At 40.7% G+C, this 25,895-nt stretch overlaps 4 protein-coding genes across 4 annotated transcripts; 2 read left to right on the top strand and 2 right to left on the bottom strand.

Moving 5' to 3' along the window:
- Nucleotides 1-1,177: 1,177 nt before the first annotated feature.
- Nucleotides 1,178-4,392, top strand: ficd (FIC domain protein adenylyltransferase). Its single transcript, XM_044371639.1, has 2 exons — nt 1,178-1,837; nt 2,710-4,392. Exons 1-2 carry the CDS (start codon nt 1,567-1,569, stop codon nt 3,789-3,791), a joined length of 1,353 nt encoding a protein of 450 aa, XP_044227574.1. The 5' UTR covers nt 1,178-1,566; the 3' UTR covers nt 3,792-4,392.
- A 1,880-nt stretch (nt 4,393-6,272) lies between these two features.
- sart3 (spliceosome associated factor 3, U4/U6 recycling protein) lies at nt 6,273-15,192 on the bottom strand. The gene is made up of 19 exons (XM_044371627.1): nt 13,990-15,192; nt 12,778-12,904; nt 12,582-12,686; nt 12,308-12,492; nt 11,834-11,939; nt 11,156-11,280; nt 10,870-11,025; nt 10,367-10,505; nt 9,992-10,099; nt 9,812-9,889; nt 9,670-9,728; nt 8,721-8,830; nt 8,494-8,606; nt 8,321-8,397; nt 8,063-8,234; nt 7,505-7,953; nt 7,259-7,411; nt 6,908-7,095; nt 6,273-6,802 (listed from the first exon to the last, which is right to left on the bottom strand). The coding sequence occupies exons 1-19, from the start codon at nt 14,194-14,196 to the stop codon at nt 6,607-6,609; spliced, it is 2,853 nt and encodes a 950-aa protein (XP_044227562.1). The 5' UTR covers nt 14,197-15,192; the 3' UTR covers nt 6,273-6,606.
- Nucleotides 15,193-15,490: 298 nt separating this feature from the next.
- On the top strand, nt 15,491-19,254 carry iscu (iron-sulfur cluster assembly enzyme). Its single transcript, XM_044371652.1, has 5 exons — nt 15,491-15,807; nt 17,358-17,471; nt 17,580-17,690; nt 17,785-17,863; nt 18,517-19,254. The coding sequence occupies exons 1-5, from the start codon at nt 15,712-15,714 to the stop codon at nt 18,606-18,608; spliced, it is 492 nt and encodes a 163-aa protein (XP_044227587.1). The 5' UTR covers nt 15,491-15,711; the 3' UTR covers nt 18,609-19,254.
- Nucleotides 19,255-19,277: 23 nt separating this feature from the next.
- LOC122969846 (leucine-rich repeat transmembrane protein FLRT3) lies at nt 19,278-20,603 on the bottom strand. The gene has a single exon (XM_044335848.1). The coding sequence runs from the start codon at nt 20,601-20,603 to the stop codon at nt 19,278-19,280; it is 1,326 nt and encodes a 441-aa protein (XP_044191783.1).
- Between the last annotated feature and the right edge of the window lie 5,292 nt (nt 20,604-25,895).

Here is a 25,895-nt window from a genome sequence, read left to right as displayed (position 1 = left end):
CCCAGGAAGAGTAGCTGCTAGCTTGGTAGTGGCTAATGAGGATCCAAATATGTAAAATGAAATAAATTATACTGATTCAGGGCTTTGTGTCTAAACTGAGCTACTGCAGTCTTCAGTTTGTGTGCTGTACTTTGACTGTGATGTTTGCAAGACAGATCAATGCTGCCCTCTTCTGTTTGTAAGTAAACTTGCTTTTAGAGAATGGAGGTAGGACAGCCGCAGGCTCAGTATCTACATAATCACTGCTGAGCAAATCAAGGCATCAGAGCAAAAACAAACTAGTCTTTAGTTCCTAAATACGTGCTATAGATAAAAAGTTCAAACATTCAACAGACATGTGCACCCCTAATGTGTAACTATGGTACATATTCTCTACCAGAGGGTGCATCTAGTTGTGGCACAGTAATTATTGTAATAAAGATTTTCATCAATCCTTTCATAATGAATGAGGACAAAAACGTTCTCCATCCATTCACTATATCCACTTAATACTGACTGCGCTGTAAAGGCTCATGTATTATGAGCACAACTGGCACATCTTGTCAACATAAACTTCACTGTGGGAGCTACATATTTGGAGCAGTCTATTTCAGTTCTTGGCCTGAAGTGTTGCAGCTTTTATAGAGAACCTTTTACCCTCCATTCGACCTCTCAGCCAATGCTTTCCACAGGCTGAGTACAAATCTCACTTCCCTATCTTTGGATTAACAGACCACTGATACATCCTTTGGCCAAACTCCAAATTTAGCCAACTATAACTTTGTCCAAACCATTTGATTGCTAGAGAGCATAATGGTGCTTTTTATTTATTGATTCTGTTATTGAAACAGAACACAATACTAAAATACAAAAATTACAACAGCAACAGAAAAAGTACCAAGATGCTTTAAAAACCTAAGTAAGAATGTCAACTGAAAATATTAATTTAATAACGACTGAAATAATGAAAAAGTTAATTAACAAATACGTTTTAAAAAAAATAAGCAGCTATTTAAATAGGTTTTATAATTACATTACACATATGGAAGCATAACAAAATAGTATTTAATAATAATAATAATAATAATAATTTTATTATATACAGTTGTACAGTGTATTGATTATGTGCTGCCTGTCAGGCAACAAATAGGGCAACAGTGTTCCATTATCACCCAATCACAGACCATTACGAACCATTTGTTGTATTGCTGCGTTTCAGCCAATCAACGCCGTTCTTCAATGTGATTCTGACCAATGATATTGTAGCATGTTTAGAAGTCCAGACCGAGGAAGTCGATGATGTGTATTTATTCGATAACAAATCAGTCGCTGACTAATCTTTAGTTTAGTGGTTGTGTAGTGTCGGAGCAGTTTTAAAATAAGTGCGTCAGAGAGCTGAGTTGATTCAGCGTTAGCTAGCTAACGTACAAGAAGTTAAATAACTGAGCGCTGAGTTGTTATTGAGTCACAGCTGTTATGTTGGCCGTGTTTCCCCTCCTGTCAGCCGGCCCTGGGCTCTTCTAGCTGGGGTGGAAATAGATGGGGTGCCGCTTTCCCAGAGGATGGAGGATTTAACCCTGGATCATCATGGCTGCTATGACGGTGTGGCGTTACACCAGCGGCCGTGTCCTGGGAGGATGGGGCCCGCTGCTGTGTGTCCTCCTCGGCTCCCTAGTGGCCCTCCTGATGCCCCTGGTCGAGGTGGAGGACCAGTGCTGTGCCGCCCTGAAGGGGATCGCCCAGCTCCGCTGCCAGCTGTGGGGGAGCCCCCGTCAGCCTCCAGCGGTGCAGTCCACCAGCCTCACTGTCCCCTTTACGGCCCTTGATCTGCTGCCTCAGAGGTCCAAGCCGAGCAAAGGTACAAACAAGGAACACTGATTCACTAAAAACAAGTCTAATTCAGTACCATATGTTAAAGTTAAGATGACACAGATGTCCAGCTCAGCATTAATAAGAAGCACATGATAATTTATTCCTTGACTCTATAAAAGTATAACGTTACTACTTGAGACTTTAATGAAAAAGTGGAGTTTTTCTAGTCTTTTTTTACTGCAACAGCAACACAAAAAGAGAAAAAAAGGAGATTATCATCTCAGATCAGTGACAACAGCATCTCTGTGTGATTCTTGAGATTTTGAACAAAGCAAAAAGCAAGAGCCACTTACTAAAGGACACAGTAATACACTGCACATTTTCACATCGTATGCTTTTTGTTAAATCATTGCTGTATAGAATGAGGCTGGGCAATTTGCTATACTGTCTATATACAGTATGTATCATTTAGTGCAGAAATGACTCAAGCAAAATGCCAAACATTCTCTGTTTCCAGCTTCTTAATATGAAGATTTTATGCTTTTCTGAGGGTTTTGACTGTTGGCCAGATAAAGCAGAGAAATTTTGAGCTCAGTCATTTTTCAAACTATTTAGTGACCTTATACCATTATAATCTAAACAATTAAATGATTAATCAAGAGATTATTCACTAATGGGAATAAAATCACTAATTGCAGCTCTAATATAATTTATAATCTATCATTATAGCCATATTTTGCGGTAGTATTAAATATTTTAAGTGCTTGAAAATGACAGTTTGTCTTAACATTATCAAAAACTCTACCTAACAAGGGGTTATCTAAATATCATGATATGTGTTCTCACTGGAAAAAGGTCTACTGGAAAATGTGATTTCATGAGTGTTGGAGTTGACGCTGTCTTGTGTTCTGTTTGCAGAGATGGAGCTTGAGGCCAAAGCAGCGCTGCAGCAGGCTCTGGAGATGAAGAAAGTGGGGAAGAGGGAGAAGGCCCACAAGCTGCTAGTTCATGCACTCAGTATGAATCCAGATTTTGTGGACGCCCTGACAGAGCTGGGGACTATTTTGGAGGAGGAGAAAGATGTTGTCCAGGCGGACCACCTCTACACCAAAGCCTTGACCATCTCCCCATGCAACGAGAGGGCTCTGGTCAGCCGAGACCGGACTCTTCCGTTGGTGGAGGAGATTGACCAGCGTCACTTTGGCATCATTGACAGTAAAGTGCGCAGGCTTATGTCCATTCCTAAAGGCAACTCTGCACTCCGACGAGTGATGGAGGAAACCTACTACCACCACATCTACCACACGGTGGCCATTGAAGGCAGCACGCTCACTCTATCTGAGATCCGTCACATCATTGAGACGCGCTACGCCGTCCCCGGGAAGAGCCTGCAGGAGCAGAATGAGGCCATTGGCGTGGACGCAGCCATGAAGTACATCAACACCACGCTGTTGTCCAGAACAGGAACCATGACTGTCAGTGACATCCTGGAGATTCACCGGCGGGTGCTTGGCTACGTAGACCCTGTGGAGGGAGGGAGGCTGCGCACCAGCCAGGTGTTCGTGGGCCACCACATCCCGCCTCACCCTCAGGACCTGCAGCGACACATGCAGGAGCTGATTCAATGGCTCAACTCTGACGAGGCCCTGCAGCTGCACCCTGTGGAGTACGCAGCTCTCGCCCACTACAAACTGGTGTATGTGCACCCGTTTGTAGACGGCAACGGACGCACGTCACGGCTGCTAATGAACCTTGTGCTCATGCAGGCACGATACCCGCCGATCACTATTCGCAAAGAACAAAGGGCTGAATACTACGCAGCTCTAGACACAGCCAATGAGGGGGATGTACGTCCTTTCATTCGCTTTATAGCCAAATGTACAGAAATCACATTGGACACTTTGTTGATTTCTACAACAGAGCATGCTGTGGGGCTGCCGGCAGCTGGACAGGACCAGGCCTGTCTCAACTGCAAACAGACCATCCCAGTCCACAACTGAACTGGAAATGGAGTGGAAAAGGGAGAATGAGACAGTAGTACACGTTTAAAGATTCTTTAATAGCAGTCCTACTTCAGTTGAATTGCCTTGTTTCTTGGCCTTTCTGGCTCCTGCTGCAGGAACACTTTCCACCTCTCGCCTGCTAAATATTATTGAATAGAAATCAGGTTTTGCTGGGTTTGGGTTTGCTATCATACAACAAGACACCAGTTAATCATTTTCAGTATCTAATCATACTCTCATAGGAGGAGGTATTTATTTGCATCAGAATACAATCTGAAGTTTTGACTACTGGTGGTGGGAAGAGGAAGGAAAGCTGTTGTATCATGTCGTTTGACTTGAGATGCTTCAGTGATTCCACTGATGATGTGTACAGTTTGTGGACATTTAGTTCAACTTTGGGATAGTGTTTCATAACACTGTAAAGCACTTTCATGTATTTGATTATTTATTTTATTTTAAAATAAAAGTGTTCTATTAACTATTCATTATGTCTTAAGGTTATAAACTTGTCTAGAAAGAACAAAGCTGTCAGTCATACCAGGGTCAAAGTTAATTTACATGTCTTTATTAAAACAAGTTTTAGACCAAGAAAAAAGAACATGACATGACTTTTTTTTTTTTCTTTTCTTTTTTTTTTTTTACAGGACCCCAAAACACAAGGTAGAAAGGCTAGATAATGAAACAAGCAAGAAAATAAATACTGTGATTCAACAAACAGAAAATAACCATTTATTATTCACCTCTCTACCAAACTGAAAACACTGACTGTAGAAATGATACAAAACAACAACACACCGTCTCGGAGTATTTCACATGAAACAGAAGGTGACTTCTAGAGACCAACATATTTAGATTATTTTTTTTGAGATTAGGCCACTGTGGTGAGAGCAATACATATAGCTTGTATTCCATCTGTTTTGAAAACTTAGACATTTGTTACAAACTATGGTGACCTTTTAACACTGAAAGTTATGTACACAAACTCAATATTTCTATCCAGACTATACAAGTGGACCATATGATGCAGTGTGATCTGCTGTACTTAATCTGTAAAGAATCAACACCTCACATGACAAGATGGAAAAACTGCATAGATTCTCTCTTGTACCGAAGGAGCTGCAGACCTAAATACATGTACATGACAGGAATAGACTAATCTCCCAGAACACTTTGGATCTGTCAGCTAATAGCTAAAGTTAATTCAGAGGGTGAGATCAACTCTACTCAACACGCCACATGAAGAAAAGCACATTTATAAAACTGTACTTGAGTGTCAGTTTGTAAAGGAGTTAATGATTCATTTTCAGTGTACTTTCTGTCCAATTCACTGTGCATGTTTGAGCTCAAGTGTCTCATATCAACACCTTAGAGTGAGACTATAACTTTCTGAAAGAAGAAAGAACACATTTCCTTCTTATAAACAATAATTTGGATTCACAAGAAATAAAAATGAACCCTTGCTCAATTCAGTAAACTCAAGGGTTTTGCTGGTCTGACCATTAGCATATGGTGGCTAATGTTAGCCAACTTTAGGTAGATGATGTTGTGGAACTGACATTACGGAGTCTGTTTGCCGACTTGATTACTTTTCTCTACTTGTGCCACTGTTACACTTCATTTTACCATTTTCCAAATGTAACACTTGTAGTCAAAAGTTGATTCAGCTTTAAACCACCTTACGGAGTGTTGAGTGAAGTCAAACTGCTGGAATCACTGTATGTAAATCAAACTAAAGCACAGACAGAAGCAAATGTCAAGCCGCCAAAGCAGCCAATGAGATCTGTGCGTTCTTAGTGTGAAGGGAATGTGGTCTGAATTTCTCTTTCTATCCCCACCAAATGAAACGGACTGACATCTAAAACAACTTCAGTGACTTGATGGATGTTTGTCCCAAAAATCAACAGGTTACATTAACTGTTACAAGTGTTAAGAAACATAAATCATATGATAGTTTACTTAGAGAACCTCCACATCAAGCATTAACATGTAGGGCAGTTATTATACAGGGAAATGTGCTGTAATAACTTCCCTCCAGACAAGATTTTACAACTAATATTCTCTTGCTAGACATACTGGAGGTACTCCATAGCATCATAATACTGATTAATAACTGATTAATAACAGCTGATGGTGTTGTGTAAAAAACAAAACATGTTGCAGTATATAGAGTCATTGTTAGTTGTATCCTCAGAGATCAAAATAAGCTGCACAACAAAAATCCTAAAATGTTTCCAAAAACATTTGGAGAATGTCTTCATCACTGTATCACATCCAATTTATGTACACACACACACACACACACACACACACCAACTATATTACACCACATCCGAGCTGTCAAATGTTTGCATATACCTTCTTAAACAACATTCACAAGTGGCTAATTTGAATATTTAAAAAAATACTCTCCCATAAGCCTCTGTCACATCTCTTTCACATTTAACAACAACAAAAAAAAAGACACTGCAACATGAGGCCTACAATTTAGATACAGTATATTTACACAGAAATATTATACACTTTTTATAAAATAGCCTGCCAGCCACCTTCAAAAACACCCAGCAACAACAATAACAACAAAAAAATATCTTTCACACTGGTCAAAAGTCACTGTGATCTTGGTTGAAAAGGGTTTTGTGATGGAGGGCAGGAGCTCGGCGATTAAGGCAATCTCGCAGAACGGATGATGAGAACAAGACTGATATTAAAGGGAAGTCAGGTAACCAACTACGGAAAAATCACCAACACTAATTTGTAAGGACACAAGATGGCTTTCAGTGTGAGGGCGGTTATGATTCTCTCGATCATCCTTTCACTTGTTGAGAATCATCCTGGCAAAGTCTGAATTTGACAAAGGTTTAGCGTCTCCGGCTGCATTCACCGCTGAGCTGGCTGCTGCTGCTGGCGCTCGCTCGGCCGCGCTCCCGTTCTCCACTTTGCTTACAGGCGTGCTTTGTCGATGCAGGGAACGAGGGAGTAATGAGAGCTGGGTGCGTCCTCTCCCCCTCCTGGAAAAACAAACAAACAAACAAAAAAAAACAGTTTTATTCTTGTATTTTACTTTAGTCAAACACTTAAGCTGCCATGATACTGAGGTGCAGCCGTAAACTTACGATCCGTAGATCTGGCGAGGCATCATGTCTGTCGTGGGCCTGCTGGAACCAGGTTTATCCATCATGTTCCTGCGAGGAGGGTTGCTTATAGCAACAGAGATTTTGTTGCCCTCTACCTCAGTGCCGTCCATTTTCAGTACTGCCTGAGAAGCCTGAGTTTCATCTGCAAACTCAACATACGCCAGACCCTGCAGAGCCACAGAGCGAGAGAGGGTTAATACATCATCAACAGATTCTGTGTCCTGACTTTGCTCAGTTCCTGTATGGTCAAAAGGTGGTAATCATTATCATTGATCAAGATGACTATTTTTAGCTAAACATCTGGACACTGCAGGACATTTAAAGTCTCACCTTGGGTTTTCCTGAGCGATACGTGACCAGACGAACATCTTTAACGGTGCCGTAATTTTTGCTAATTTCCTCCAGTTGTTCCTTCGTGCAGGAGAATGGCAGCCCAGAGATGAAGATTTTGTGTTTCTCAATGGACGTGTTGTATTTGAACACCTACAGGGCACATTCATGCAAAGAAGTCACCGGTATTGCACGTTATAATAAAACAAACCAACAAACAACAGGTCTGTTTATGTCAATATTTACCTTAAAGTCAGGGTTTTTGTTTTTGTCTACGCATGGTGAGACAAACATGGGCCTGCCCTCCACTTCTCGTCTATCCATCTTCAGGGCTTCAGCGACTGACACCGGGGATTCAAACTGTACGTAGCAGTAGCCTTTGAAGCTCCCTTTGTTGCTGAAGATGGGGCGAACCTGTTTGATGGGACCACAGGTCTCGAACAGCGTCCTGAGTTTTGCCTCTGGCTCCTCCAGGGTGTATGCCAGGTTGCTGATGAACACGCTGCTGTTATCGTTTCGAAGCTCGGGCTTGTCTTCGTTCTGCTTCTGGGCAGACGCCTGCTGGGCTTTTTTAATGCCAGGAGGAGCAGGCTTATAGCCGGGGGGAGCATTCTTCCCAAACAGTCCTGTCTCTGTCTCCATATACTCCTCTGTGGTTTGGTCACCGTTTCCTCTGTGCCTTTTGGGAGCTTGGTCTGTCACAGAGGGAGAAAGAGATTAAGGAATACATAATGGATGATATGACATTTAAGTTTTGGCTCAGAAATAAATTGTTACATCCTTCAAATTAAGTATTTTATGTACCTGACTCTTCATTCCATTCATCTTGATAATCATCCTGCTCTGCTTTCCTCTTCTCCCCTGCTCGAAACCCCTTAGGACCTTTCTTCTGAGACTTCTTGTCTGCCTTGGCCTTCCTCCGTTGCTCAGCTCTGTCCGCCTCTTGGCGAGCCAGGTTGGCTTCTTTCTCAGCCACCTAACAGATGGGCAGAAGCTTGTTATATGAGCCAATAGCAGCTAAATGATACACCTGCCCAGTACAATGCTGATACATGCTCCTACCTTTGCCCGTTGCTCGTTAACCCTGTTCAGCTTGGTCTCGGTCTTCTGCACTGCCATGTCCCAGTCCTCCAGAGACCCTGTAGGTAAGAACACAGAATGCACAGAAAACTGTAATTCATCAAAGTCTCCTCTATTGTTTTTTTTATTAAAGTTTATTTTATGCAGGGACTCACCTTCCACCCTCTCAAAGGTGAGCAGAACTTCACACACGTGCTCTGGGTAGTCTGAGGTGCACTGGACTGCTCTATGAAGAGCTTTGCGACAGTGGACAGGATCTCCGTAAGATCTATCGATAAAGTAAAAAAGTTAAGGGCACAATATAAAAGTTATAGCTAACAAAGACATTAGCACTTCACTTATATTCAATTTTTTTCATTCATCAAGAAGTGCACAGACAGACCTTTCAAGGTTATAGTACTCCAGCCACATGTTGGCATATTTGGCGTTCCCTTTTGTCATGATGATGTCCCACAGTTCTCTGGCTTTTTGCATGTTCTTGCAGTGGAGGGCCTGGTAGAGAAAAAAAAGAGAAAAATTATGTTCATTGGTACAGACAGTTTCCATATAACAAATGTGACGTTTTTTGTCTGTAATTATTATAACTATCTACAATAGTGAAATTCAACAAAAATGGTCACATAGTTGTGCTGCTTTTGTTTAGTATCTGGTCCTTTAGTCCATGTATCTCAAAGGGCCTTTAGAAGTTATCTCATTATCCTTCAAGGTCATTTGGAAGCACAAGTATATCAAGCAATAGAGCAGTTGGACATACTGAAAGATGCAGTGTATAGAAATTAGTGGCTTCTAGCAGAACTGATTTGGCAGAAATGGAATATAATATTCATAAATATGTCGATTATTAGTGTATAAATCCATCGATATAAGAATCGTTGTGTTTTTCGTTACTTTAAAATGAGCCCTTTACATCTACATAGGGAGCAGGTCCTCTTCCACGGAGGCCGCCACGTTGCACCGTCATGTTTCTACAGTAGCCCAGAACAGACCAAACGCTCTGGAGAGGGCATTTCACTTATTTTGTGGCTTCTCCAACATGCTTGGAATAGGAGGGGAGAAGTGTATTCAGTTGGTAACAATCTGTAAGCTCACCACTAGATGCCACTAAATCCTACACGCTGGTCCTTGAAGCTTTTATGTTTACAAGCTCATTGTCTTTGTCATATGACCCCATATTCAGGTCAGCAGTTACACAACCATGAAATTTTGCTCCCCCCCAAAAAAAGAAAATATGTAAAATTAAGAAACAAGAAACAGATTTAAATACAGAGTTAAACATGATTCACGGCAGAAATCAAACTCTTGAAAACGGTCGTCATAGTAACAATGCTTACCTCTATTCTTGCCCAGATCTGCATTATGACACACGAAGGATCTCCACTTTCGCCAAACCCTGCAGTGCCACAACACAATGAGTTAAACCAAGAGACCAAGAACACCAACACAAAAGTAATTCTCAGGAGAGAATCCACCTACTTTCTTCAACATCTTGTTTCATGTAGTCTAGAGATCGAGTGAAGGATCCTCGCAGCTCCTCTAACTCTTTACTTGACTCTGAAAAATTTAGAACGCCATCAGCAAGAGAACAATGGGTGAACTGGGTGAGTTTCCGAACACAAAGATAAAGTCTGTCTTCAGGCACAGAAACACTCTCACCTTTGCTGAAATCCACACGTCTCCTCAGGTAGTCGAGGTATGCCTGCCAAATTTCCACATAATCCGTCGCTTGAATGAAACCTGCATTCAGTGCCTTTTCAAAAACGTCTGTGAGGAAGACAAGAGACGACATAATAATACCAAGCAAGATGCAATATACCAAATAAGAATATTTCCACAAATACATTAAAGATAGTTATGACTCTCCAACATTTATTGATAGTTTAGCATCTTTCATAGGCCACTGTAACTAAATATATGGGTCCATTTCAGTGATGCTTGTAACAAATACATAAGAACTTATAAATATTTAAATCATTAACACACACAATGCATGAAAACTGAGGCATCATCTTAACAGCTCAAACTGCTTACCTGAGACAGTTTGATGATCAGCCCCGTGCCTCTCCAGAGCTAGCAGGTAGCTCTTCCACAGACCCATGGTCCAGGGGCAGTTTCTGACGGCACGTTCATGAGTGGAAAGAACCAGGTCTTTGATTTTCAGCTGACGGTCCTGTAGAGCCCAGAGAAAACAGACAACAACAAGGTTAAATGATCTTGAGCTGAAAGTGTAATACTTGCAAGTGTAACACAGTGCTTCTGTACACTGCACACCTCGATGTATGTTATTATATTACCAAATAATGACCTGGAGGTTTACTCAATACAAGACATAGCTAGTTTGATGACATATTCCAATGCAGTAAAGATAGAATAACATTTTACTGGAATATTTTACTCTTATAGGATGAGTAAAATGATAATCATCTTGATGAATCTCTTTGTTATTATCTAGTTTTAGAGCAGTAAAGGTGGGAGGAAATGACATGTGAAACAAGTGGGAGCCAATAACAGACTCCACTGCGCTCCATACTCACAAGATATGTGTTGTATTTTGCCCACATGTCTGGTACCAAGCAGTTTTCTGCCAGAGCCCGCTCGAAGGTTATCTGGACCCGGGCTGGGTCACCCTCCTTCAGTTCAAAGTCGATGTAGGTCTGATACTCCGCCAGCTTAGGAGGCTCTGCAGCCAGCTGCAGCAAGACAACAGTATCATATCATATGCAACGTAAACAACATTCAAAGTTATACAGCACATGATAATTAAGGGTACGACAGTAACAGATACTGTTTCAGCCAAGGTATGTTAGAAGTGACAGTTACCAGTGACTCCTCTAGAGCCTTGCACTTCTCCATCTGCTGTAAAGCCTTTTTGTAGTGATGTACGACTGTTTCAGCCACTCCTTTTTCAGACCACTCTTCATACTCTGCATAGGTGGCCTCCATGTCTAAAAAGAAACACAGTTCAATTTCTCAAGATTAAAAAGCACTTTTCCTTTTTTCAGCCCCATCAGTAAAGATGCGTACACCACATATAAACAAACTGTAAAAGAATAATAATGCATTTTAAGTCAGGTCACTGTGTGTTGCAGGAATGTGTAAATTTAAAAATGTTTTCATGTATGCTGTCTTCCTTTCCTCTGTCTAAAACTTCAGGGAACAATTCAACAAGTGAAAAGTTCATATATGAAAGGATTATAAACATTACAGAAATGCCCCTGATGTCCATTCAGCTGGGCAAGAAAAAACACAACACAATAACAGACCATCTGTCTGCCCCTCGTTCATCCCTGCAACAAACTGAAAGCCTGATCGGACTGTGCAACACGACCTGGAGTGCTCTCTTTCTAAATCTGTACGGCATTTCAAAGGCCCTCTCACAACTGTGTCACACTTAACTTATTGGACGAGGCAGCATTATCTCGTAATTCACAATTTTCCAGGTGGTCTGCGACATATGGCCCTCACAACCTGTCTGAACAGAAGCGGCGGCCTCCTTACCCATTAAGGGGATGGCCAGCTGGCGGCGAAACAGTGTATGGATGCGCTCAAGCTGAGTGTTCAGCAGCTCCTGCTCCTCACGGCTGGGAATCCTGCCAGGAGGAGGCTGAGAGGAAAAGCAGGAGAGAAAATGAGCGTCAAAATTCAGCTGTGCTTGTTTGTTCGAACATCAAAAGGAATTCAGTTCAGCATTTAAAGTAGGTTTTTATTCTGATTTAAGTGAGTGGATTTTCATTCAAAAGCATGTTTTGATACAACATTAACACATCAGAGAGAAACTGATATTGTCTGCAACTATATTAAACTATGCTTTTATAAAATGTTTAATTACAATACTAGATTAATTTTACATTTCAGTCTAACAATTGACTATTTTGTATTTCCTGACACTGTGTCTTAATTTCAAAATCAGTCTTTTCTTTGTGTGCATGTCTGACAGCTGAGAAGATCTCCTCTAGTGAAGGAAACACAAACCTGTACTGTAGACAGAATGGCGTTCTCAAACTCTCTGTAAGCCTCCCACACAGTCTGTCCCTTGGTCATGTGAAGCCCCACAGCTGTCACGGCTCTCTCAAAGATGGATCTCACCTTTTCTATCCCACCTGGTGAGCCCATGCCACCAATTGAGTACTGTGCATATTCAAGCCAGATATCTGGACCTGGGTGTAAAAACAAGGAATTAAAAGTTAAGACTGTGTAATAGCTGCATGTCGAATCAAAGACAATAACACCGGATTGATGCACTCACAGATGTAGTCTTTTACAGCCCTCTCAAAAAGTTCGTAGACTTTCTCACGGTTTGGCTCCTCCTCGGTCAGGCGGATCTCATCCTTGAGCCAATCGAGCCAGATCTCTGCAGGATTAAACAAAATGTGGTTTCAGTTGCACAAATAACACACAGCTGCTGACAACTAAACCCAAAACCGTATTAGACATACACCAACCTTCAGTGAGTGGGAAAAGTTCACTCATCTTCTGCCTCGCCTTTCGCAGACGGATAAGCTCTCCCTCCTGCTTTAGTAGTTTGATGAGATCCACGTGGCAGTTGTAGTCAAAAGCATTGATCGACAGCTGAAAAACACATAAAGACGAAGAGTAAAGATAAGTAAAACGCTTAATACAATGAAAATATATTATAATTAACTTATGTTAGAAAAGAAAACGTTATCTCATTATCTCACATAGCTTAAATCATGACATTATCAATCAAACTTACACAAATACACCCAAAAAAATGGTACATTATGTACAGTTCTCAACACTCAGTTGCTAGTTCATTAGATCTACCAAGCTAACACTAACTGAATGCAGTTTAATACAACAGTCCTGCAATAAACTCTACCTTTATGGTTCTAATGTTCAGATGAAACTGGTTTAGACAGGATGTGATTCCACTTTACAGTTATTTAGAGGCTGTACTTTGTAGTTTGAAGGGTGTATTTTGCCTCGAACATTGATACCAATTATAGACCAAATACTGTATTATCAACATCTCTTAGAATAATGCCAAACAGTTGTTGAACTGCACCACAAACTACAGCCTCCATAATTACCATATATTATAACCAATACCTCCCTAAAACTATTAAGCATTCACTTTCATAGATGTTTTCTTAATATGCACTAGATAGTATTAATTTTAGCTTTGTGTTCACCTACTAAACTTGCAACTGAGTCTCGGTAAAATGACCAAACAGTAAACACTGGTCATTGTGGGAGGGAAAGCGAGAGCAGTAAGACATGTATTGTATCACTGCATCAGATTCAATCATATACTTTAATGATACGTTATCAGTCCATCACTTTATCACATATTTAGCTAGAAAAGTGGCACCTTAAATAAGTTGGTATAACAATTTATACTTTTTTTTATACACACTTAAAGCCCTCTGCTTGAAGCGGTGATGTCACGCTGTACTGGGAAAGCAAAAGGCGCGTGTGACACGAGCCATTAGCAGGACGGCTAATCACGATAGCTAATATATGAATGACGTCGTATCAAACGCGCTCATTTAACTATTTAGGATAGCAGCAGCTAATTTTCATTTTCTATGAAAGCAAACGACAGAGCCGCTCATAGTGTTAACGCTGCTGACTTGTTGTTTCTGACTCTGTTTACCACCCATTCATTCTCGTTAGCTGCTCGGCTAATTTACCTGCTCCTCCAGCCGCTGGATTTCGGCTTCATTCTCCTTCTCATCTTCCGACGAATCGTCCTCTTCGTCGTCGTCTGAATTTTCTACTCCCATTCCCTCCTCCTCCTCGTCGTCGTCGTCCGACTCCATCTCTCTCTCCTCCATCCCCGCATCTTCTTCCTCCATATCTTGCAACTGCGTTTGCTCTGCGTTGCTTGACGCTGCCATGTTGGAGAAAAGCTGTCTGTCTGCCTGGTAACAAAACCGAAAACAAGCGAGGCGGAGTCTGTCGCTCAACTCACCGTGGATCCGCTGGCGTGCAACGGACAGTATCGGCCGCTAGTCGGGGCTCCTTCTTCGGCGAAACAGTCCTTCTACTCTTGTTTGTCAACAAAACTGCTCTTCCTCCTAGCTGTCGTCCACACTCGTTGATTTCCGCTCATTATCACGACGCTGAAGTTAGCTTCTGATTCGGAGTTGGGGGGAAGTTAAGGGAAACAAATAATGATATTTATTTATTTATTTTTAGTGGCTGATTTTCTGTTTTTTCACCACTTAAACGTTTTAAAAGGTGTTAGACATCGTAGCAAAAGCCTTAGCGCTGTTTAAAGCCACTTTAAGATTTGTGAAATCTTTTATTTTGCTTATGAAAACAGAAAAAAGGGCGATTTTTACTGCTTTTTCCCCCTGCAGGCCACATTATACCAAATCCAGACCAAAAACCACTTGTCAAATCTGGTCAAGATTAAAAAGGAGACTTCGCAGACTCATTAAAACACAGTTTCAGATTTGTGAAACCTTTATTTTGCTTATGAAAACTGAAAAAAGGCGACTTCATCCAAACACATTAGACCAGGTCCAGACCAAAAACCACTTGTAAAATCTGGACAAGATTAACAAGGAGACTACAGAGATTCATTAAAACACAGTGTCAGATCTGTGGAGCATTTATTTTGCTTATGAAAACTGAAAAAAGGGCGATTTCACTGCTTAACCAATCCAGACCACATCAGAACAGGTCCAGATCAAAACCCACTATACTTAGACTTGTCAAATCTGGACTAGATTAACAAAGAGACTCCTGAGACTCATTAAAACACAGTTTCAGATTTGTAAAACATCTCTACATCTCATTGGTTATAGTCATGTAGAGCTCCTCTTTCTCACTTAAGAACAAAGGAAGAAAAAGGAAAAAATTAGAGTGGGTGCAGTGGGTAAAGAAAATGTACTCAATAAAGACATTTTGTGATTGTATTTCAAAAAGTAAAAATATTTTTAAGTACAAATTTGTACTTAAAAATACTTTTACTAAATGATTGTTGTTCTCTCACGTTTCCTCAAACTGACCAGAAATATCAGTGAAAGGTCTGACAAGTTTAAATATACTGTTTTTTGATCTGGACGGCAAAAAGCAGTGAAATCGCCCTTTTTTCTGTTTTCATAGGATAATAGAGGTTTCCTAGATCTGAAACTGGGTTTAAACAGCGTTAAGTCTTCAACTGTGACGTCTATACCCTGCGGGACCGCTGGCTTCGCGAGATAACGAGATCACGCGAGAAGCTTGCGTAACAAACCATAGAGCGTCAAGTTAGTGATGTCTGACACTTTTTCATAAGTGTCAGTGGTGGAAAAAACAGAGCATCCGTCGCTACATATCCCTATATTTCCCTTAACTTTCCCCTTAACCCCGGACAGGAAGCAACGAATGTGAAGCGAACTTCAGCGTCGTTTCATCATCTGAACATGGCGATGTTGTCCTTATCAAAGTCCTCGCTGTTGTTGTTTGGCAGAAGGTTAATCGGCCCGGAGCTGAGTGCCCTCTGTTCATATCACAAAAAGGTAACCAACTTAATATCTTTTCCTCACGGTTTGCTAATAATTGTGACCAAACCATGTCACATTAGTTTAGTTGGCTCTCAAGAAAGACGTTCATGTAAGTTGTACCTTGGGTGGGCAGCTCAGAGAAACGCTGCTACATGTATTCTGGTGTTTGCCCACATGTAAAACAACTGTGGAGTAAATTGACACGATTTATTACTGATCAAATACATTTACATTAGTTTGGAAAAGTGTATTGTTTGCATTCACTATGACAGGGACCTCTGTTCGCAGTCGATTACTATTTTGACCAAATTTTATTTTCACAAATCCAAAGCAAAAAGCCAAACTTTTCAGAGCTGACTGTCCACATCAAACAATACATTTCTTCAATATCTGAACAAAAAAGCTGTTGAAACGTATAAGTGAGTCATCCACGAAAGCTAAGTTAAGTTTGGGTCCTCAATATTTAAAGGGAAAAATCAGGCAGTAAAAAATGTCAGTATTGTTTTCAGTGACTTAAGATACTAATTCAAGTATGAAATTGAATAAAATTAAATAAGAAATTTACAATTTTTATATTTTCAACTGTTTTCAGGTGAACAATAGTCATTTTCTCATGTGACCATTTCTCACATTCATGTGGGGTAACACTCATACATTTTGCATAAGTCTTTGACTTTTTTGTTTTTAGGACCATAGATCCTTCCCTCTAAATGGGAAATGTGTTAATCAAATTTTAAAAAACATACATATACATATATATATATATATGTTGATTTATGTGTCCATAAGTTTCATCTTCCACCTCATCACACCAATGTATTTCTGCACAAAAACACTGTACTGTTCCTTTAAATTACATCACTAAGAAGAAATGACATTTAAGAAGATAAATTTAAATGCTGGTGAATTTTGAAAATTTTTTGGTACATTTTTGTTTCAAAATCTTCACACTCAAGCATAAAATGTTCACCCTGTCACACCAAAAAACATGAGGAAAAACAATTTTTTAATGAAATTTTCACAACACATTTGTATAAAACATGATTTTTTCATTTAGCCTCATGCTAATTTGGTGTTAGCTTTGACCACAGAGAGAATTTCGGCCATAAAACTTTGAATCTCTCTACCCCGTCATAGGCTTTAGTGTAAAATTAAAGTAAAAAAAAAAAATAATAATAATGATAGGGCCTGAGCTTTCAAAATATATTTTCATTGCAGGCCTGACGCATTCTTCATGCTAAGAAATACAAAGGTTATTTTGGTTATGATCAAAAATCTTAAAATTTCAACGTCCAATCTGAACAGTTTCCATGGAAACACCCAACTATCAGCTTTACAAGATTTCTAACCTTTGGTCCCCCCATCGTGTTTGTAGACACAAGTTCAGGTGCTGTAAACTTGTTGTATACTTGTTTCAATAAAGATGTTAATTTAAAAAAAGTGTAGTTGGCAGCTATCTGTGTGCTGCATGTCTGTTAGTGGGTGTTACTGTCTTTTTTTAACACATGACTCAAAGCAGCAGAGCAATGATATCATTTTTTTGTGTGTGTTATATTTTTCTGAAGGTGGTGGACCACTATGAAAACCCAAGAAATGTGGGCACTTTAGACAAAAACTCCAGGAATGTGGGGACTGGATTGGTGGGTGCACCCGCCTGCGGTGATGTCATGAAACTTCAGGTAAGTTGGGAGGTCAAGAGCAGGGAATCGCTTCCAGCCCAGTCACTGCTGTCCTCACTTTTAACTTGCTAATGCATGACTAGGTGTTTGACTCTATACTGTCTCCAGATCCAGGTTGATGAAAATGGGAAGATTGTGGATGCAAAATTCAAGACATTTGGCTGCGGATCAGCCATCGCCTCCAGTTCTCTAGCAACTGAGTGGGTGAAGGGGAAGTCGGTGAGTCAGTATAAAACAGTCTAAAAAGAAAACATTTGAGTAACAAGTTGCTTTGTAGTTTTTGTTAGTTGATCACTCTGCTTTCACTCTGCAGGTTGATGAAGCTTTGAAGATCAAGAACACAGACATCGCCAAAGAACTCTGCCTTCCTCCAGTCAAGCTTCATTGCTCCAGTAAGTTCGAGGCTCTAATCTAAAAACTTAATAAACATGAATATTCGTGACAAATTAAAGGAAAAAACAAAACTAAAGCGTCCAGAACAGCTTCAATGCACATTGGTATTTACTCTACAAGTTTCTGAACTCTACCAGGCAGATGAACATCATTCTTCCAAAATATATTCTCTCATTCTGTATTTTAATGATGGTGATATAGTTTTAAGTGCCCAAAATTTCCTATAGGTGTCTAGTTTTCATGCTCATCAAAATGATCCAGTGACCCCTCATTTCCTGTGTGAAAACATGTGCATTTGTTATGTTTTTACTCTCATTTTTTCCAGGTTTTCCACCATTTGTCACCAGTTTCTAGCTGTTGATGATTATATATTCTGAGACAATATGACAATATATTTTAGGGCAATACTATATTTTTATATAATTTATTCATCAATGTGATGAAGTACTCAGATTTGTCAGGTATTTAATTTATTGGATTAGCCAAAGACAGGCTATTACTGTCACAAAAGATATAATTATTTTGATATAAAATTGCTCAACAGTGATAGAAGGTTTTACCCGTATCTCAGACCTCTACGTGCGAAAGCTTTTGCTGCAGTTAAATTCATGCTCATTGTGTCTTTAAAACCTTGTCCCTCCTTCTCTTTCAGTGCTCGCTGAAGATGCCATCAGAGCAGCGCTGTCCGACTACAGATTAAAGCAACAGGACAAGAAGGAGGAGCGTGTCAAAGCCAGCAGTTAATATATTATTATTAACTCTCCTCACCGCAACTCCATCATGGTTCTGGGTGCCTCATTGATCTGTCAGTAGCAGCACCTGTAATGTTTCACTGCAGGGCTGAATGTAAGATTGGTTGCCAAAAGACTACATCAGGGAGTTTTATAACCATAACAAATCTTCATGGTCGCAGGCCAGTCTCTTGAATTTAAGCTAAGATATTGTTCAAGTGCCCGGTGTTAATGGATTTGTTTGTTTTTCAGCAGATGATTAGAAATGTTTATTAATTGATGCTGATATTTAGGTGGAAGGTGAATGAATGAATGGTGAATATTTTAAGACAATTCTGATTTTTTTTCTTTTTTTTTTTAGTTTTAAATGAGCGAGCTCAACTCTGTTCAATCTTTGCAGTGTTTTGCTACACAAAGCATAGATAGGATACATCATAAATGTATTAATTATAGGTTGAGGTTTGTTTGTTTTTGTATATTTTTTTGGCATCGAGGCTTAATTTGGCTTGATTATATAAAATCACTGGTCCTTCATGGAGGATTCAGTATGAAAACGCAGGTATACAGCTAAAAGTCAACATACAAAAACATAATACAGAATACTTTATGAGACTGTGGCTTTGTCTTATACTCATTGTGAAATAAATAATTAAAACATTCTCAGTGTGTATGTGTGCTGATGTCATCCACCAGCTACTCCATCAAGCGGAGCCACCCTCTGTTGGCGCCGAAGTACCTTTTTCAGCACAAGTAACACTGCCAGCATTAGTAGAGCCACTAATACACATAACACAGCCAGCAGAGAGATGACCACCGAGTCCTGGTGTGTAAACAGACGTGGGTTGGGAGTGGGCAGAGGGGCATCTCTGTTTGTGGAAAGCAAAGATTGGGTCTCATCAGCAGAGGTTGCATTAATTTGAGGGTATCGACCTGTGACGTTGCCTCTGCACCTTTGTTCCTCAGCAGGGAGAGAAGTAGTGCCTAAGTAGGAAGGGCTCACAGTTTGTGTTTTATTTAAGGACAAACAGTCCTCGTAGCTAAGAGTCTCTAAATAGTAGTTCTCAAGTAATACATGAGACTTGGAAACATCTTTGTGAATGTTTTGAGCTTTTGATATTTGCTGTAACAAACCATCTGACAAGCTTTCAAAGTCCCTCTTCTTATCAGGTGAGCTCTTGAAACCAGGTGCTGTAGGTTCATCTGTGGAGGTCTGCAGTCGGTGTGTCCTCTCATTTGGCGTCAGGACACGTGGACAGATAGCCACGACAGAGAGGTTGAGAAGCAGACGGTGAGCGAGGTGGACTGGCTCGGTGCACACCAGGTCTGTGGCCATCTTCAGCCGACCGCTCAGCAGCCAGCGGTAAAGATACAAAATGTCACACTCGCACACCCACAGGTTGTTTGTGAGGTCCACAGACCGGAGACGTGGCAGCCCGTCGAAGGTGTTCTCTGGGACTGAACGCAGGCAGTTGCTGTTGATCTTCAGGACCTGCAGGTTGACCAGGGTGGACAGCGAGGGCAGGTCCAGGGCTGAGATGCAGTTAGCAGAGAGGTCTAAGTGGGTCAGTGAGGGGGGCAGATTCAGAGGAAGGCTTGTAAGTTGGTTGCCCTTCAGTGTCAGGACCTGCAACTTGCCAAGACCCTGAAGGGCCCCAGGCTGGATGGCACGGATGCGGTTGTCCTCCAGATCCAGACGAGTGAGGTTCCCCAGTTGCCTCAGGGCACCTGAGGTGATGTAAGTTATGCGGTTCTCCTGCAGCAGCAGGGACTCCAGACTTGGAGGCAAGCCACGAGGGAAGCGGGCCAACAGATTATGACTGAGGCTGAGCTCCTGTAGGCCAGATAAGGGCTGCAGCAGGTGGTCCACGTTGCAAAGCTGGTTTCTGGCCACAGACAGGGCCGAGGTACTCAGAGGGACAGAGTGAGGAAGTGACCTGAGACCAAGGGACTCGCACAGGACTAAAAATCCTGGGTGAGGGCAGCAGCAGCCAGGAGGACAGGGAGACATTGTGATGCAGGCTAGAGGACAGACGCAGAGAACCAGAAGGACACCACATCTGCACCAAGGCATGACTCACTGTGAGGAAGAAGGCAGGAAAGATGACGGCATTAGACTCATCCAAACAAATGACATCAGGAAACATGAAGCCTTGCCTACTTATTTTACTTAAAAAAGCTCAGATAAATCGCTCCTGCACTCACCATTCTTCTATTCCTGTATCATCTGCTCTGAAGAGATTGACAGGCTTGTTCCCTCGTGGTCCTTACATGATCCACCGTCTCTCCAAAGATAACCACTGCTGCTGTTGACAGTTCCAGGCAGATGCTCATCAAAGTTTAATGACAGTCTTAAGGTGCTGTATTACCTATTCTGGATCCTCTTCACCACCCGAATTGATTGAGAGGTGCTGTTGTCTGTCAGTGACAGAAAGTGAAAGGGTTGAAAAATACATTCAGAAGGATGTTCAGCAAGACATATTGTACAAAAAAAGAGAAAAAAAGCAACAACACTGGTGTCCCAAATATTCTCTTATCTGAGGTTACCAAAGGTTGAAGTTGTAAAACTCAAACAGACTGCAAACAGAGCTCAGACTGAGTGCAGCTGGGTGGTCCTCTGGCTCTTGTGTTTTCCCGTCACCTGGTGGGAAGAGTGAAAGTGTGGGGGTAGTATTTTCTCAAATTATTTAGCACCTCATTGACAAAAGAGCAGGGAATCTGACTCTAGTGCCAGGCTCTGTAAGGGCTCATATTTCAGCCGCCACAGCGTTACGCTTTCTATGGAGCTTGTGTCCAATCGTTGTCTTTGATGTTTGATCTTTGGCATGTTGATCTGCTCATGATTCAGATCAAATGTTTTCCTTATTTAAAAGAGAGTTGTGTTTCAGTCATTTTAGCAACATTAAATCACATTTTTAATGAATTTTAACAATAAATTTCACACCTGGTGTATCCATACCAAGATGAAAATGGTAGATAGTAAATGCATCAACATATAGAACTGATAAATCAATACTTGCACTGTTCACATGAGGGCGGTATTAAACTGTCATCATTTAGTGGCTCAACATATGTGTCTCAAAAGTCATACTGTCAGGGGCAGACTTTACCATAAGGTAAGATAGGCTTGGGCCCAAAACAGCTATAGATTCATTATGATGTTTAAACATGAAAAATACTGAATTATGTTACTATTCTAACTCATTATTCACCAAAATAACTTACAAAATGCCCCCAAAGCACTTAAAAGTATGCAACTGTATACTTCTTCTACTTCAGAGGAAAACATTGCACTACTACAGTTACCTGACAGATAAATGTAACTGGTTTTGTTGCAGATTCAGATTTTACTCACAAAATATAACAAATAAAATATGCTGTATTATTATTCATTCAACTAGCCAGCATTATATAAAACAGTTATAATTAAAAGCTCTACCTTGAACACAAGTTGAGTAAAATTCACTGTTGAGTAAAATTTTGAATGCAGTATTTTTATTGTGTGATATTAATAGTTTTACTAAAGAAAAAAGTTTTGAGACATTCCCAGTCAGAGAGAGGATGAAAATAAAGTAAGACACAGTTTGCTGGGGGGCTCCCAAATCACTAAATCCACCCCCGCATATGTATTTTTTTGTTGTAACTTCACTGGAACAAATCGGTGTCTCCAAGATTTGTATACACAATACATGCACTCTTGTTTTGGAGCAAAGGCGTCTGTATGTATCTGGTTCACTGCTCTTGAAATATTTAAGCAATCTTGTACAGTAGCCAGCGAGGGACAAAGGGGGCTCTCGTCATCTCCAGGCTCTGATACCTTCTGCAGGCCTTGTGTTTAGGTGTGATGGTGCCAGCTGCCTTGCCGAGGCCAATCATGAAACTGTGGAGGAGTTAGTGTTACTGTGTTGTGCGTGTAACACTTAAAGTTAGAAGACAGCATGTCTCCACAGAATAGATATGACAAATGTGACATATAATTACCTTAACATTCGTCACAGTTACGGCACCTGCCCCCTCCTCCCCCTCCACGACAGCTACAGAATCATCCTCTCCCTCCCCCCTCTACCCGTCCCCCCCTCCACGACAAAATACAGCAAGCACTAACTGATATCTGCTGGGTCCAGGCTGCAAGGCTAATGGCACTCATGTCTCTTTCCAGGAAAAGCCAGGGCCCAGTGTGCCGGTAGCTTGCCCAATTCCTGTCTTGATAGATAAAAGGAAAAGAACGGTGAATCTGTTAAGAAACAGGAAGCACTCAACCGGTTCTGCAAATTTATCAAATTTAGCATCCATTCCTCATCAGCTACAGCTTGTCCCAAAAAATTGGGTAGATAATATTTTTAACGCATTAAATTTAGCTTTATTAAATAGCAGATCTTCGTCAGGAGAACCATTTTTAATTAATGATTTTATCATCGAGCACAACCTTGATTTTATGTTTTTAACTGAAACTTGGTTAGACCAAGATAACAGTGCAGCTATTCCTATCGAGTCAACCCCTCCCAACTTCAGTTTTATGAGTGAAGCTAGAGTGCATAAGAAAGGAGGTGGAGTTGCCATTTTGTTTAATGATTCCCTCCAATGCAGACAGATCTTATGGAAACTTTGATTCTTTTGAATATGTGGCTCTTCAGTTGAATTCCCCCTCTCGAGCTGTATTTCTAAATATCTACAGGCCACCTGAATACTGTGCAACCTTTTTTGATGACTTTGCTGAACTGCTGTCTGTACTGACTTTGACTGTGTAATTATTGTTAGTGATTTTAACATCCATGTTGATAACTCCCAGGACAGAGGGACTAAAGAACTGTATTATGTTATTGATAACTATGGACTGACTCAGCATGTAATGGAGCCCACACACAACAAGGGGCACACTCTGGACTTAATCATCTCTAAGGGTCTGAAAATTTCCAAGGTTGTGGTGACTGATGTTGCTCTCTCTGATCATTCCTGTGTTTTCTTTGAGAGTGCTATCTCCATGCACACAGATGTTCAAACAGAGGTAATCACAAAACGGTACATCACTGAAAACACCAGTGAAATATTTATTCAGGCCTTCTCTGTCATACCCGCCCTCTCTTGGGTCTCGGTCCATGAGCTTGTAGATAATTTCAGTTCTAAAATTACAAATGTTATTGATGCCATTGCACCTACTAAGGTGAAGGCTGTCTCTGGTAAGAAAAGATCTCCATGGAGAAATGCCACGCTGGTCAGAATGGAAAAAAGAGCGTGTCGAAAAGCTGAACGCAGGTGGCGAAAAACAAATCTCCAGGTTCATTATGACATCTATCAAGAGAGACCTCATTTATAATTTGGAACTGAGAAATGCAAGGCGGTCCTTCTTCTCTGAAATCATTGCCAATAATAATAATAATACACATGCCTTATTTGCTACTGTTGACAGGCTAACAAATCCTCCTGTGTCAGTAAGCCCCTGAACTTCTATCCACCAAGGCCTGCAATGAATTTGCCTCATTCTTCACTGACAAAATTCAGAAAATTAGACAAGCAGTCAGTGCATCCATATCAGGTGCAGGATATGCGTTGTTGAGTGGTATGACACAATTCCATCCGATCAACCATAAAAACCTGGAGGACATTATACAACATCTGAAATCCTCCTCTTGCTGCCTTGATATTCTGCCTACAGGCTTTTTCAAAATTGTTTCAAACTGCACGGCCTCAGATCTTCTACAGATTGTCAACACATCTCTTCTCTCAGGTGTCTTCCCACAGACCCTGAAAACTGCCGTCATCAAGCCACTCTTAAAAAAGAACAATCTAGACACATCACTAATGAGCAACTAATATCAACCCATATCAAACCTCCCGATTTTAAGCAAGATAATTGAAAAAGTTGTTCTTCAACAGCTGAACAACTTTGTGGCACTAAACAACTGTTTTGATGCCTTCCAGTCAGGATTTCGACCACACCACAGCACTGAGACTGCTCTTGTTAAAGTCTTCAATGACATACTCTTAAACACTGACAGTGGCAGAATTACAGTATTAGTATTACTAGATCTCAGTGCTCAGTGCTAATATTACTAGACAGACTGGAAAACTGGTTGGGACTTTCTGGCACAGTGCTAAACTGATTTGAATCCTGCTTAAAGGACAGGGACTACTTTGTGTCTATAGGTAATTACACATCTGAGTGGACAAAAATGACATGCAGAGTTCCCCAAGGCTCCATTCTGGGGCCTCTTCTGTTCAACATCTACATGCTCCCACTAGCTCAGATTATGGAAAACAACAAAATATTTTACCACAGTTATGCGGATGACACACAAATTTACATAACCATATCACCAGGGGACTATGGGCCAATACAAGCACTGAGTAAGTGCATTGAACAAATCAACAATTGGATGTGCCAGAATTTTCTTCAATTAAACAAAGACAAAACTGAAGTAATTGTTTTTGGAGCCAAGGAAGAACATTTAAAAGTCAGCACTCAGCTTCAATCAATAATGTTAAAAACTACAAACCAAGCCAGAAATCTTGGTGTAGTCACGGACTCAGACCTGAATTTCAACAGCCACATTAAGACAATAACAAAGTCAGCCTGCTATTACCTGAAGAATATATCAAGAATTAGAGGACTCATGTCTCAGCAGGATTTGGAAAAAACTTGTCCATGCATTTATTTTCAGTAGACTTGACTACTGTAACGCTGTCTTCACAGGTCTCCCTAAAAAATCGATCAGACAGCTGCAGCTGATTCAGAACGATGCTGCTTGAGTCCTCACTAAGACCAAGACAGTGGATCACATCACTCCAGTTCTCAGATCTTTACACTGGCTTCCTGTCTGTCAAAGAATTGACTTTAAGATATTGCTGTTGGTTTATAAAGCACTAAATGGTTTAGGGCCAAAATACATCTCTAATCTGCTGCTACATTATGAACCATCCGGACCTCTCAGGTCGTCAGGGACAGGTCTGCTTTCTGTCCCCAGAGTGAAAACTAAACATGGAGAAGCAGCATTCAGTTTTTATGCTCCACGTATCTGGAACAAACTCCCAGAAAACTGTAGATCTGCTGCAACTCTCAGTTCTTTTAAATCGCAGCTGAAGACTTTTCTGTTTGCCGCTGCCTTTCATTAAACCACATCGAGGGTTAATATTTTGCACTGCACTGTTACTTTTATTCTCTTGTTTTATCTGTCTTATTCCCTTTTTACCTTCTTTTTATTTCCAAATTTAACACTTTTTAATTGTTTTTTATGTCTTTTTACTTGTATTGCTTTTATATTCTGTTTTAATGCCTTTTATGCTCTATGTAAAGCACTTTGAATTG

Source organism: Thunnus albacares, chromosome 2 (assembly GCF_914725855.1).
Source record: "Thunnus albacares chromosome 2, fThuAlb1.1, whole genome shotgun sequence".
NCBI lineage: Eukaryota > Metazoa > Chordata > Actinopteri > Scombriformes > Scombridae > Thunnus > Thunnus albacares.
The sequence above is the reverse complement of the archived record's forward strand: the minus strand, read 5'-3'. Positions and strand labels throughout refer to the sequence as shown.

Bases quoted from the DNA above. Each gene is read 5' to 3' on its own strand.
- ficd (XM_044371639.1), top strand. From the start codon at position 1,567: ATGGCTGCTATGACGGTGTGGCGTTACACCAGCGGCCGTGTCCTGGGA. The intron at 1,838-2,709 runs GTACAAACAAGG...TTCTGTTTGCAG, and splicing joins GAGGTCCAAGCCGAGCAAAG to AGATGGAGCTTGAGGCCAAA.
- sart3 (XM_044371627.1), bottom strand. From the start codon at position 14,196: ATGGCAGCGTCAAGCAACGCAGAGCAAACGCAGTTGCAAGATATGGAG. The intron at 8,398-8,493 runs GTGAGTCCCTGC...TCTTACCTACAG, and splicing joins CACCTTTGAGAGGGTGGAAG to GGTCTCTGGAGGACTGGGAC. The intron at 7,096-7,258 runs GTGAGACTTTAA...GTGGCTCTGCAG, and splicing joins ATCGCTCAGGAAAACCCAAG to GGTCTGGCGTATGTTGAGTT.
- iscu (XM_044371652.1), top strand. From the start codon at position 15,712: ATGGCGATGTTGTCCTTATCAAAGTCCTCGCTGTTGTTGTTTGGCAGA. The intron at 17,472-17,579 runs GTAAGTTGGGAG...TACTGTCTCCAG, and splicing joins GTGATGTCATGAAACTTCAG to ATCCAGGTTGATGAAAATGG. The intron at 17,691-17,784 runs GTGAGTCAGTAT...TTCACTCTGCAG, and splicing joins AGTGGGTGAAGGGGAAGTCG to GTTGATGAAGCTTTGAAGAT.
- LOC122969846 (XM_044335848.1), bottom strand. From the start codon at position 20,603: ATGTCTCCCTGTCCTCCTGGCTGCTGCTGCCCTCACCCAGGATTTTTA.